Genomic DNA, 14,525 nt, shown 5'->3' on the forward strand with positions numbered 1-14,525 from the left:
TTCTAGGCTGGAAGAACCTTTCACAACCGAGAAAAAGAGGCTCTGTGATTCACTGAATTGCTCTGCTGCTGCGTGACCAAGTCAGATGCGGGCCCCAGGCCTCCAGACTCCCTATCTAGCTGTCTGACGAGTTTGGGGATTGAATACTCTTAATAATTTCCTCAATAATCCACTAGACTTGGGATGCCCCAGACTCCAGTTCACCTAAAATCTCAAACACACAATGGTCTGAAGAGCCCATTTAAGAAGGAAAATGCAGATTTTCCTTACACTGTATAAATTTGTTAAGAAAAATTTATTGAGCACCCTCTATATTCCTACCAAATATGTGCCAATCATGAAAAAAAAAAAAAGAAATGCAGCTTCTGCCCTTTGCTGTCTGCCCACTAATCCAGTTGGGTTTATCTTTAAAGTCAGAAGGTAGAATGATCACCATGACATGTGCCTCAGAACCTAATCAAGATCTGTTTCTGCTCTAATTAGAATTTACTGTATAGATTAGGGGTGAGAAGATCAACCTGATGGTCGACACCTGCCAGAGTTTAAGGACTTGAAGGGCTGAGATAACCACGGGAATGCCAATTAGGATATAATCCATAGCTGACATCATCAAATGCCGCAATTTGCAAAAACTGCAAAATCTTTACCTTGTTTGGGTAAGGCATATGGAATGCTGAAATAATCCTCATAAAATTCTAGAAGAGTCACTGCGGTATCCAGTGCATAATCTGCCTGATGGATCTTGTCTGGCACAGCATATATGGAAACCTGAAAAGAAAGATAGTTAGCTCTTCAAATGCTATTGTGGCTTCTCTCCACAACTGCATGGAAGATGGACATCAAAGGCTTCATTTTCTGCAGTATGATTGCCAATTAAGAAAAGTAGCAGTTCTATTTCTTGTCTTAGTGCTGTTTCTGATCAACTCCCCTTCTGAAAACTACAACATGCTGGATAACATCCACAAAAATGTCTTTTTAAATGTTCTTATGACATAGTGGAAAAGTAAAGAAAACTTAGATGCCAAAAGTGAGGGTGGGACCCTCCGTAGACAGCAGAGGACTACACCAGCTTTTGTCCTGAGGACACTAACCTAATACAGATAGATTTGGGTCTTCACAGCATTGAAGGTCTCAGAGGATAGGAGACCAAGTCCAGAGCCTGCCCAAGGTGGAAGCCCAACAGAAGACACACCAGGCATAAAGCTGGACCCTAAAAGACCACGCCCTTCTATAAGGGTAAACTAAAAATAGCCACCCCCTTCCTCAAGCAGACTGCAAGGGGAAAAAATGCCTTAGTCAAGTCTTGGTACTATATGGGGGAGGTCGAGGGAAGTCCTAAGAAAATCAGTAAAAGCTACTCTTCATGCTGGTTAGGAGCTGCACTCACACTAACCAGGGGGTTCAAAAATCTGAAGCTAATAGGTTGAATTAAAGTGGTTCATGAGTTCGTAAATGCTCCCAGTCACCTGACAGGAGCAAACAAATTCTCTCTGGAAGAATCCACCTTCAACTCAGGCAGTGTAAATTCAATATACACAAAGGAACTAGACACCATAAGCAAGAACCAGCAGAAATAACAAACCACAGAATCAGACACACAAAGACTTCAGACAGGACAGTTACTAGAATATAAAATGTATGTTTAATGTTTTTAAAGAAATAAAAGGCCTATAACTACTAATACGTAAAAGGAGTTCTGGGCCCCAAATCCAATGTATGTGTGTGTGGGAGGGTGCAGGTTAACCCCACACCTCTAAGCAGTTCAGCAATACCGCCTGGATGTCCCACAATTCAACCTGATTCTGACACTACCCAGAGATAGCACCAGATTCCACAACATAAAGGTTAAGTCTTACTAAACTGCGCCCCCCTTCCCTTCAGATGATATTCACAATTCCAGGTTACCATCTGTGCTTCTGATCAATAGGCTATAGTTTGGAAGTTGCAATGACCACCTTTCTAGGTGTGATTAATTTGCAAGAGCAGCTCACAAAACTGGAGAAATCTTTAACTCACTATAAAAGGACATGACTCAGGAACAGCCAGATGGAACAGGACAAGGTACAGGAAAAGCACAGGACAAGGTACAGGAAAAGGCAAAGAGCTGCCGTACAGTCTCCAGGCAGGCCACTCTCGCTGAATCTCCACACTTGCACCAACCCAGAAGCTCTCTGAAATGTCTTTTGGGTTTTTATGGAGGCTTCATCACACAGGCATGACCAAGAAGGTCATTAGCCCTCGGTAACTGAACTCACTCTCCAGCCCTTCTCCACCCCCTTGGAGGTCAAGGGGGCAGGACTGAAAGTTCCAACCCTCCAATCACATGGCTGGTTCTCTGGCAACCAACCCCCATCCTTAGGTTACCTACATGCTTTCCACAAGTCATCTCATTAACCTAACTAGAGACACCTTTCTAGCTGTCATCAGAAAATTCCTAGTATTTTATTTAGGAGCTCCATGCTAGGGACTGGGACAAAGACCATGTATATATATTTATTATAAATCACAATATCACAGTATGGAAGAGACATTATTAAAGAAATCTTTCATAAACGATTCCCCAAAGTGGGCAATTCAATGGGTGAGGGTTTTTGCTGATAGTTTCACTGCGAAATTTAGATTGGTCCCTACATTCAAGTCTCAAGCATCACTTTCAAATCTCCAGGTAAGTAGAAAGATCTCTACAAGAATAAGAACCACTAGGGGAACAAAAGATTATTCATCAGAGAAGTCCTACATATTCAGGCCTCAGTGAAAGCCAGCACAAATAAATGAGATTAAATTAAAGCCCTCCCCTCCAAAAAAAAAAAAAAATTGTTTGCATTTAGAGCCCAGCATACAGTTGAATAGGTTGTTCACTATACTTTGTTACCCAGGAAAAGGGCAAATAGTCCTTGAAACAAGATATTCTCTCTAGTATTCCAGTATTCACTGTCACAACTGCTCTCCCCAGAGCGATGTAATACTCTAAGCCAACTGCTCTATTTTACTTCCTTCTCAAGACTAGAGATCCTCTGTTCAGATAGTCAATCACACTTACTTCCGAACTGTAGAAAGTGATAGCCAGAAACAATTTCAGAAACCCCTGCAGGATCTAGTCCAATGTACACATTTTGCAGAAGTATAAACTAAGTTCCACAGGGAGCAGGGCCCAGGACAGAAAACCAGCTAATGGTGGAGCCAGAACCATGAATGAGGCCAGGCCAAGCCTCTTCATGTTTTTGTTTTTAGAACCTCATTGTAAATACCAGCATCTGTGACAAGAGGATGCCAACCACCCCGGTTTTTGCCCAAGACTCAGGGGTGTGCCCAAAATGTGGGACTCCCAATATTAAAGCCAGGACAGTCTCAGGTAGATGAGGACAAGTTGGTCACCCTATGTGACAATCTGACAATCCCAGGGTTCACCTTGACTCCGCTCTTGGTCATCTTGCTAATAGACTCAAAATCTGAAATAATGAAGGCCACCAGGTAGGTACTCATCTTCACAGTGACATCAAAATGGTCTTCTATGAGTCCTTCAGCAACAGTCACAGATTCAACCTAAAATCAGAATAACTGAAATCATCAGATAAATCATCAATCACCCAATACACTGAAAATACTTGATAAAGGGAAATTTCCTAACCACCAGACATAATACTCAAAGTATACAGCACAACATTTGTATAATTATCTTAAAATTTCTCTTTCCAGTATCTGATTGTAATTTCGATATTAAGGCCATTCTACTCAGTTTTTTTTAAGGAGATACAATTCACATACCATATAATTCACCATTTTAAAGTATATAGTTCAGTGGGTTTTTTTATTATATTCACAGAGTTTTGCAACTATCATCACTAAATTTCTTTTCAATACCCCAGATGGTTGCAAACTGGCCCATATTTGGTACATGAGGATTGATAATATGAATGGGACAAAGCAAAATTGAGATTGTTGGTTTTGCCAAGATGTAGACCACCTGACCTTAAATACAGGTATGAGAACTATCTGCAAAACACTGTCTAATTTGTTTTCCACAATGGGCAAACATGTAACCATGCACAACTTAAAAAGAGCTTCTGTTTCCCTACAAAATTGAAAGTAACACATGCCTGGGCCTGATGCGGCCAAGCTTCCTCCAAACTCTTGATTTGCTTCATTGGAATCTGCTTTAGGTGCAGTCAGGGAGCCGCCCTGCAGTGGGGTGGGGTGGGGGTGGTGGAGGGACAGTCTAAGAGGTCTGCTCCCCAAAAGGAAAGTCTAATACGTCAGGCAACACCAAGCAGTGGGGCAGGGCCCTGGAGAAGGAGAAGGAGAGAAGAACTAGCCCGGTGAACACAAGCATTTTCCCTGGAATCTTATTTCCACCTCTAGTTTTCTGTGCTCTCATCCTTCTTTGTAATACCCACCCACCAGTTCTGGTGTCTGCTGGTCACTCTCTGCTCCCCTGACTCTGATAGCCGACCTAGGTTTACTCTTGAAAAACCCCAACTTACCTTTTCTTTTTAAATGCCTTCTACCCACCCCTAGCCAAAAGTTTCATTCCTGAAGTTGTGCTCTTTACTAGGAAAGTAAGCTAATTAACTCAACTTTAAATGGGATGAAATCCTGCCCACTGCCCATACACTTCAATGTTCTGATGGAGTATTTGCTTTTCCAGCCACCAAAGAGATCCTTGGAGACTGCACTGTCCTTCCCCTGAACTCCGGGTCCACAGCCTGACTTCAGGCTAGTCCTATAAGATTTCTGCCAATGGGAGGGCTTTCCTGTCCAAGAGGCCAGACCACATTAGAGATTTTCCTTTCCTTAACAGATGGGTCCTGGATAGCCATGGATTTAGGCTCCAGCATCTTTGTGAAGCCTTGGGAGTTCCCAGCCTTCACGCTGCAAACCTACGAGTTTCTCTACCAGGCTTTTTTGGTCATCAGTCTCCCCCTTGATTTCATCTGCCCCTTTTCTTTATTCTCCCAAAGCTGTGATTGATCCTCTAATGAGAGAACTCACTCACAAACCCGGGAGCAATGGCATAACATTGGGGGATGGAACGATAATTGGAACAAGCTTGTTCTCTATCTCAAATTTCTATCAGGAAAACTGTAATTGTTCCCTGTTTTTTGTTTGTTTTTTTTCCATCTACAAATGTGGGTGGAATAGACAGAAGTTCTTAGTTGGTAGAGATCTGCTGAAGAGCACTTTTCACAGAGCATGGCCCTTTGAGGGGGGCCTGTGAGAATCTTGTTTGTGGAAAGGATTTTTAAGGTATTCAGTGCTGGGGTGGGGGGCTGGTGGTCTACAGAGTGTTAAGGGTTGCAAGGTACTGTCCGAGACGCTGGCTGTGGCGCTCGGAGTCCCACGCTAAGATTTTGCCCCCCTGGCCAGCACAGGGTTGAGCGGGAACACCCTTTAAGACTCTGGGCAGAATCTGTTCCATGTGAGTCTCGTCACACGAACTCTGAGGACAAAGGCTGTGTGTGCTTCAGGAGTTGATCCGCATCTGTTGCAGGCTGAGAGCTCAGTGGACGAGTTTTTCTAAGCTGTCAGAATCATTGGTCAGTGGCACGTACTGAGTAGCTTTATTCATTTGGCACAGCCATTCTCCCACCACTTTTGGGAAAATCAGATGGAACGCTGTCCACATTGGCTTTGGAATTGGAGGACGATGGTCTCTGTAAAGGGAACTGAGCTCTCTATCACTACTTACCTTTTGTACCATAATACTCCAAAAAGATTACTTTTTTTCTGTCAGCCCAATTTCGTGGCTATGGTCACAAATCATCTAGGTATTATTAGTATATCCTATATAGAAATTATAGAAAATAACTATATACTAGAAATATACCCTTATGTGACAAAGTATGCCCTTGAAAAGATCATATGAGAAAAGGAAGGGGAAAGTGCTTTGTGAAGGGCACTCTCATTTAAACCGGACCTGAGTCCCTATAGTGTCCCTCCTGTCAGTACCAGGGACCTGGAATGCCACTTGGACTAAAATCCTACTTGTTTTTAGGGCTAATTTTTTCTCTGACTACAGATAAATTACTGCTTGAAACAAAAGCACAGGTTGGAAATGAAGAAAGGAAAGTTAGCTGTCAGGCAATAAAACAAATAACACAGGTGACCTGAATATTAATTGTCACTGGGGTAACGCAAGTGACCGCGTATCAATGGATTTTTCCTATGAGTAGATACACAGGAGTTCAGACTCACCAGTGGCATATTGGAGATGGCGAGGTGTCTTGGCTCCCTTCTGATCTTGACTGAAAAATTCGCTTTGAAGGCAGGTTCATCAAAGCAGGGAAAGGCCATTCTGGCTGCAGTAGGTTCAAAGTGTGTTGATGCAAGTACTCTAAAATTATGGTGAGTGAAATAAAAATACAAATAAAGCACCAGGGACTCTAAAAGAGATGTGTGTTTGGTTTTTAATTCCTAGAGATACCATAAGATTATGGATTTCACTACAAAAAAAAAAATCTTTCATAGAACAGAAGTTATCATAAACTAAGTAAAAAGACGAGTAACAAACGGAAAATGGACTGAAAGCTATGTGACAAAGGTTTAACAGCCTTGACAGATAATGAGCACTTATAAATGAATAAGACTACACCAGCAACCAAGGGGAATAGCACGTACAGGTCATAAACAGGCAGTTCACAGAAGAAGAACCTACAAATAGTCAATAAACATATCAAAACCTGCTCAACTTCCTTAATAATCAATGAAATGTAAGTTAAAGGGACATATCTGTTGGCTTTTCGGCTCTAAAAAGACTTCCCAGATACAGTATTAGCTACAGATGAGGAATATGACAAGGGATATCAGAAGACTGTAGACCTTTAACTTAGCAATTATATGTAGGCATTTATTCTAAGGAAATGATTTACAAAGATATTGCTATTGTTGAAAACGTGGAAACAACCTAATCTCCATTGATGGGGTATTAGTTAAACCATTGCACATACATTATAATAAACTCATTAAAATAATGTATAGTGATAGCCATCTATATGAAACATTTCCTCAACATATTAAAATAAGATCCCGTATAGGATGGAAAATATAACATAGCTCCATTTATATAATGTTTATCCATAACCAGAGAGAAGTCTGGAAGGATGCTCCCCAAAATAAAAGTAATAGTTATATTTAGGGGCTGTGATAGGGGACAAAATTTACTTTTTAAAAAAATTCTTTTTGGTAGCATCTGACTTTTTTTTTTAACCTCCAAAGAATAATATGGACTCAGAAAAATGAATATAATCTACTAGCAAATAAAATTTGATTTTAAAATTCAGCATTGGGGCGCCTGGGTGGCTCAGTGGGTTAAACGTCTGCCTTCGGCTCAGGTCATGACCCCGGAGTCCTCGGATAGAGCCCTATGCCGGGCTCCCTGCTTAATGGGGAATCTGCTTCTCCCTCTCTGTCTGCCCCTCCCCCTGCTCCATTTCTCTCTCGCTCACTCTCTCTCTCAAATAAATTTTAAAAATAATAAATAAAATTCAGTATAAATTCTCCCAAAATAGTTTGCCTCCTTAAAAAACAGAACAAAAGCAAGGCAGATGAGGGTCTAAGAAAAAAAATGTTTCTTCTAATACGCTGTATGTATGTGATAAATTGCATCCTCCAAAAATATGTGGAAGTCTTAATCCCTCGTATCTGGGAATATGACTTTATTTGGAAATAGGGTCTTTGCAGATGTAATCAAATTAAGATGAGGCCATGAAGTTGGGCCCTAGTCTAATAAGACTCGTGTCCTTATAAGAAGAGGGAAATTTGGGGAATGGCCATGTGATAACAGAGGCAGATAAACTGATGTTGGTGCGAGCCAAGGAATGCCAACAATCGATGGCCACCATAAACTAGAAAGAGGGAAGGAAGGATTCTTTGCAGAGATTTCGAGAGAGCCTAGCCCTGCTAATACCTTGATTTTGGACTGCTAGGCTCCATAACTATGAGAGCATACATTTCTGTTGTTCTAAGCCACCCAGTTTATGGTACTTCATTATAGCAGCTCTAGGAAACTAATACTAGGCTAAGAGAATTAAAAATGTTTATTATATACCAGAAATCTAATTAAATGAACAAACAGGTACTTTGACAGAACTGAAGGAAAGAAAACTGGTTAAAACAGAATGAAAAAAATGAGATCCAAAAAACAAGAAAAATAATCTATTGGTTATTTTTAGCTATATAAATGAAACACAAAATCAAAATATTCAACAATCAAGGGAGATTTAAGAAATAATCCATATGAAATAACAAATTTAATATGGGCAGCACTTGAAGTTTACAAAAAAAAAAAAAAAAAGAAAAAACTACCTCATTTCCCCTTCCTTGGTCCTGTAAGTGCTTTTATAGAATCCATTTAAATGCTCAGAAAGATGGCCAGTGTAGTCAATGACAAGTGTGTACGGGATCCCAACAGCCAGAGGCTCGGGAGCCAGAAGTGCGATTTGTTCATGAGGCGGGTACTCCAGGACTCTCAAGGGTTCTGCAGACAGCCTCTCTCCGACTCTCCTCTTGAGGGTGGCCTTAGATATTTGCAGGAGGTGACTATGCAGGATGATGGTACTAGTAGGCTTGCTGGCTGTGATTTCTATCTCCGTGGTTCCCTCGAAAGTCAGAGTGGTGAGATTTGCATGGATCAAGAGATCATAATAAACTGGGATGATGTGCTCAGGAAGTCGCATTTTCTCCCAGGGGAACGGAGTCCCATTACTAGCTTTTGGAGACATCGTGTCACTGCTCTGACACCACGAAGGAGTTGACACAGTTAAGAGAATCAACAGTGAGGACGGTAGAAACAGCATGGTTGCCAGTGGCCATCTGATGGACAGAGATATCATCTTCTTGTTCAAACTACCTAGTGGCAAAATGTATAAAAGCCCCCCCCCAAAAAAATTGAGTCACTAAAATATTATCAAGACAGCATAATTTCACAATGTATCTACCCAGCATTAACCGATATAGATACAAACTTTCAAAAGTTCTAGGTCTTTACCCTATGTTATTGATTCACAGAAGAAAGAAGTTACTGGTTAGCAACAGTCTTCACACCTATTAAAAAGTATCATTTGGCTCTCCAAGTTTAAATGCACTCTATTTGTCAGGGTTCTCGGTTGAAAGCAATAGAACAAGCTCACTAAGTAGTTCACAAAAAGGGTCAGAGTTGTCAGGACATTTGGGAAGCCAGCCACATGAAACAGGCCAAGACAGCCAGAACCACACTAGAGAAATTGACCAGGTGACCTCTCCCCACCCACACTGCGCCTTGGAGGAAGCTGCCCTACTGCCTAGAGACCAGATGCTGGACACTGCCTCGGCCACTGTCAATATGAGATCCTTACGGCCCCTGCCACTTGGCAGGACTTCTTTCAGCCGAGGTAAGGTATTCACGCTACCAGTCAGGGAGGTGGGAAAAGCAAGAATCTGGACTTCATAGCTTCTGCAGTAGAGGACAGGTCTGGCTCCCCGCCAAGCTTATAAAGTCGAGAATGCCTAACATAGGAAGGAGACACAGACACTGAGTAGCAAAGGGTGGGGGGAGGCAAGTATCCATTAACAGTAACCCTTAATAACAGCAGTGTCTTTGTCAAATGTCATGCCAAAAGTTCATCTAATACGTGTTTAGCCAGGAATGACTTAAAGGGTTTATGGTGATTTTCACACCAATCGTTTCTGACAAATATAACAGTCTCCTGGATTCTCTCTTACAGTCATCCAACAAATACATGTTGAATGCCTGCCACATACAAGGCGGTGTGCTGAGTACTGTGTGGGATATAATAACACACAAGACACAAATCCCACAGTCAAGGACTTCAAAATCTGGAAAGGGAGAAAACATTCCTACACAAATGACAGAATGTAACAGAGAAAGTATGGAGCATTTTAAGAATAATAACAACAGCTAGTGCTGGGGGAGAAGGGAGAGAGTGACATCCGCCGCACAGCGACTCTGGGGTGCCTTCATGCAAGACCAGCATTGGAGCATGGTTTGGAAGGATGGGTTGGATCTGGAAATGAAGGGAGGGCATTAAAGACACGGCAGGTGGAGCAAACCAGGGCAGGAGTTAAAGCATGAAGGGAGAAAGCTGAGGGCTGGCTGGGCCATCAATGTGGACGGAGCAATCAATCTGGATGGAGAATGATTATTCACAAGGCGAGGAAGGGAGTGACTCCAAGATTATGCTCAAAGCATGTTGGGAGTCCTGCTGCAGACTATATTTGGCACTTTATTTTAAAGGTCTTAGGACATGAAAGGAATGTGAATTATAAGATAGTTGGCAACCATGGCTGAGAACTGAGCACATTTCTCTCTCTTAGACAAAGACATCTCTCTAAAAGGTGTTTGCCAGGACTCATCTAGAAGTTAGATGAGTCCAGGTAATTGGTCCTAATTCCCTCAAGCTCCTTGGGCTCCTGAACATAGACATCAGATGAGAAAAGTAGTAATGCTACAGTGTGGTACATGGGATTCTACCTCTATGTCAGCACTTCTCACCTCTGGCTGCATATTAACATCACCAAGGAAGCTTTTAAAATGACTGAGGCCTGGGTCCCTATCTAGAACAATTAAACTGAAATCTGTGGTGATGAGGTCAGGGCACCAGAATTTTTAAAAATCTTCCCAGAGATTCTATTGGAGAGCCAACCTGAGAACCTTCTAGATAACCTTGCCAAACTCTGGTCTTAGCCCTTGAACGCTATGTGGAAGAACAGCACTTCAAGGTAATAACTGATGTGCTCTCCCCGACCCCTCCCTCTCCATCCTGCTCCCCTGCTAAAGGTCCCTCCATCCCCCTTCCCCACAGAGCAGATCTCAGGCAAACAGAAAGGATACCAACACAGTAGAGACAGTCAAGCACAGAGGCACCATAATCTCAGTTCAAAAGGTACCACCCGGATGAAAGGGGAAGAGAGAATCAAAGGTTCAACAGGAAGAACAGGTTTTTTTTTGTTTATGTGTTCTTGTTTTTGTATGTGTGTGTAGGAACCAACTAGAGGATGCTTCTAGCTATGGAGAACTGAAGCAATTTGAAGGAGAAAAATAAAGTTTAAACACCAAAATAATAAAGGGTTCCCACTTTTACTTCCTCAGGCAGAATTCTAGTGCAGGGTCAAAACGATGGATTTCCCTTGAAGCTGGGACATGAGAAATAAAGGGAACTTGTGTGATGCTTCCATTTTGAATTTCTGATGGCAGTGGCCTTGTGGGTGCAGCCCATGCCCCAGGAAGGTAGGGAGTGCAATGCGGGTGGCAGGTTCAGGCATGGGAGAAGCCCCGAAGTCCCCAAGAGTTCCCAAAAGCCCAAGAGGAAATCTAAAAATTCCAACTGGTTCTGAGCTGACAGCCAGGCCTACAGGCTGCTAAAGGAGTTGGCAGTGGGACCCATGTCCAAGGCTTTGCAAGGTTGAGTCCATGAGGAGACGGAGTCAAAGAGAGCTATGGCTGTGTCTCAAAAGAGGATATAATGCCAGGAAACCACAATGGAACATGTAATGTAGACAGCATAAATGTCAGAATACAGATATACATATCTATAATTATAGCTATATTAACAATAATACATATTACACTTACAGTCAGAAAAGAAAACCTGGCTTTGCGTTCTTGCTCTTCCACCGACTGTGATCTTGGACAGGTTACTTAATCCCAGTTTCATTTTCTTCTCTCTCTCTCTTTTTTTTTTAAATTATTTATTTATTTGACAGAGAGAAAGAGAGCAAGCACAAGCAGGGGGAGCGGCAGGCAGAGGGAGAGGGAAAGGGAGAGGGAGAAGCAGGCTCCCCACTGAGCAGGGAGTCTGATGCGGGGCTCGATCCCAGGACCCTGGGATCATGACCTAAGCCAAAGGCAGGTGCTCAACCGACCGAGCCACCCAGGCGCCCCATTTTCTTCAGGTGTAATTTGAGAAAATAATACCTTTCTCACAACATGTTGTAAAGACTAAGTTAAAATATTCTCAATCATTCGTTCCCCAAATATTTACTGAGGACCTATTACGTGCCAGGGATTTTGCCCGACACTAGTAATGTAAGACAGCACAGATCCCTGACCTCAAACTGCTTATGGGCTCAGGGTGGGGAGGAATTCTTAACTGTGATTAGGGCTATGAAAGAAGAACACACACCTCCTGAATGAGAGTAACAGGGCAGAGTGATTTACATCGGGGGCTCGCTGAGGACATTTAAGCTGATTTAAAGGACAAATTCAAATTAGCTAAGAAAAGAAGGAGGAGAGTTTTCCAGAGGGAATAGCAAGCTTGTTCATAGGTACAGTAGGCGAGTCCTGGTTATGAAGGCCAGGGAACCCGAGGCACATCACGCAGCAGAAAGATGTACCAGGAGAGGCGGATGCGGCCAGACCACCACTCAGCCTGTAGGCTTGTGAAGGATTTTGGCTCCCAGCCTAAGTGCAATGAGAAGCCACTGGGTGTTGAGCTAGAAGGTCTTAGGATCCAGTTCACACTTTAAGAAGCTATATGGATCAAGAAAGGAGCAGGAGGGATGGCCAAGAAACCAGTTAGAAAGTAGTCTAGACAAAGTAAGCTGGTGGCTTATACTCTAGCGGTGTCACCAGAGAGAGCAGGAGGGAGTGGGGGAGGGGAGAGACAGAGATGGATGGACTCGACATCTACAGTTGGGGTGGACTGGAAGTGGGGGGGTGACTGAAAGAACACATGGGAATAGCTGCCAGGTTTCTAAAATGAGCATCTGGGTAGTCGTAGGTGCCATTGACTGAGAAGAAGACCAGAGGTGGGAGAGTTTTAAAAGAGAGGAGAGGGAATTATGGATTCATTTTTTAAAATACATTTGTGCTATCTCTGATATATCCAAGGAAAACTACCAGCAGACAGATGAATACACGTGTTTAGAGCACAGAGATAAAACTTTCCTGTCCTTTACTACATTTCTTTACAGTTTTAAAAAGTATCTGCCTTTGGCATCCGATTTTACTAAATAAAGCATCTTTCCCAGTCAAGGTGGTGGTAACAGAGTACCTAACTTCACTGCCAGGAAGAGTTCAAAGTTACTTTAGGAAACTTACTTCGCCCCTCTTTGGTGATTATGACTTTTCCCACTCACAAAGAAGGCAGGGGCAACTGATCCTGGGTTAGCTCACCCTTCCCTTTATTGGAACACTACTTAATGTGAAATCTACAGACTTCTTCCAAAATGTTCTGAATGATGAAATTAACAAGCACTGTGGGTTGTTACTGCTGGTAAACAAACAAACAAATGTTGAGTTAACTTGAATTTTTTTCAACCAGTTAGAATTTTTTCATTTAGGCCCGCCCACCTGAAAATGGGCTATGGTATCAGTACAATTCCAAATCCTTGGGAAAAGAAAAGCACTGGCCAATTTTTTAAAAGGTTTTTGTTCTTGTTTCTAATTGCTGACCACATCCTGAGTTGAGAGCAAATACTCTGGGCATTTACCAGAAAACTGAGCATTTCTTTCTGAACCTGGCCTACACAAAAAAAACCCTCCAGGAAAACGGTAAGGAAGTGTCTGCTCCTCTCCTTCCGTGAAATTAACTTGCCGGCCCACCTGGCAAGTAAGGCACCCAGACAGGAAACTTTTATTTGCTCACACAGGAGAACTTTATCTGAACTTTAATCTGAGTCAGAGTGAAGGGAAGGCAATTGCTGGGAATAAGTACAGGAGAGGCAAGGAAAGAACTGATCTTGAGGACGTGTATGGACTCCGATCCTTCAACACGCCCAACCCACTAGTTAATGCAAAGCCACGTTTGTTTGTCTGGCAACTACCCCCAAGGTACCCTTCGCAGCCGAACCCGCAGTCCTCCCCGCTCTTCCATTTGGCGCCACTAGCGAGAACGCGCGGAACCGGCGCACTGGCCCTGCGCCCCCTGCGCTCTCGCGCCCGAGGAGGACCCGAGCTAGGCTGCGCCAGCCGCCAAACCCGCCGCCCTCCGTGCGGACTCGGGCCCAGGTCCCACGACTCTCCCCGGCCCGGCGTCCCCTGCGCCTCACTCTCCTCCGCCGCGCGCCCGGGTCTTCGGGCGCCCCCGGCGGGCACCGGGAGGTTGCCGGGGCCGAGCCCTTCTCCAGCCCCGCGGCCGCTCCCCGAGGGGTGCGCCGGCGACGGGCGCGCTGTACCTGGGGGTCCGCGACGGAACCGGCTCACCCTCGCGCCGCTGCCGCCGGCCTCCCGTACCCCGGAACAGAAAGTGAAAGCGGAGCCCGCGCAGAGGCAGGCCGGCGCTGACAGGCGCAGGCGAACCCCCGGCGGAGGCGGGAGCCGGGTGAGGAGAAACCCGGCCGGGGGCAGCGCGAAGGAGACCGCGGGACCCCCGACGGAAATTCGCAATTGCGCAAGGGAAACAGCGGAGTTGCAATACGGGGGGCGATCACGTGGGAAGCAGCACTCCTTTCTGAACGCAGATCATTCTCTCTGAGTGTCTTTGGGGGTTATTTTTTTTCAACGGTTAGCCTTCGGCGCAGCGGGGCGTTGAAAACATTTAAAAAGGGTGCGTGCTCCCGAAAGTGACCGAGGCTGGACTCCAGCTCGCTGC

The 14,525-nt window shown here is 44.0% G+C and overlaps 1 protein-coding gene across 4 annotated transcripts in view; it reads right to left on the reverse strand.

Annotated features, from left to right (window-relative positions):
- Positions 1–14,525, reverse strand: part of ERAP1 (endoplasmic reticulum aminopeptidase 1) — an 82,429-nt gene that overhangs the window by 25,715 nt on the left and 42,189 nt on the right. Inside the window, exons 1-5 of one of the 4 annotated variants that reach the window (XM_064596416.1) lie at positions 14,110–14,400; positions 8,302–8,841; positions 6,193–6,331; positions 3,409–3,543; positions 648–768 (exon numbers count right to left, since the gene is read on the reverse strand). In XM_064596416.1, coding sequence (XP_064452486.1) covers positions 648–768; positions 3,409–3,543; positions 6,193–6,331; positions 8,302–8,828 — 922 coding nt within the window. In that variant the 5' untranslated portion in view covers positions 8,829–8,841; positions 14,110–14,400. Of the gene's footprint in view, positions 1–647; positions 769–3,408; positions 3,544–6,192; positions 6,332–8,301; positions 8,846–11,566; positions 13,771–14,109; positions 14,401–14,525 lie in introns of those variants that run through there. The other 3 variants (XM_064596414.1, XM_064596412.1, XM_064596415.1) reach the window with 3 other exon arrangements.

This window comes from Mirounga angustirostris, unplaced genomic scaffold (genome assembly GCF_029215605.1).
Source record: "Mirounga angustirostris isolate CCGP_5_RB_7025 unplaced genomic scaffold, mMirAng1.0.hap1 SCAF_7, whole genome shotgun sequence".
Classification (NCBI taxonomy): domain Eukaryota; kingdom Metazoa; phylum Chordata; class Mammalia; order Carnivora; family Phocidae; genus Mirounga; species Mirounga angustirostris.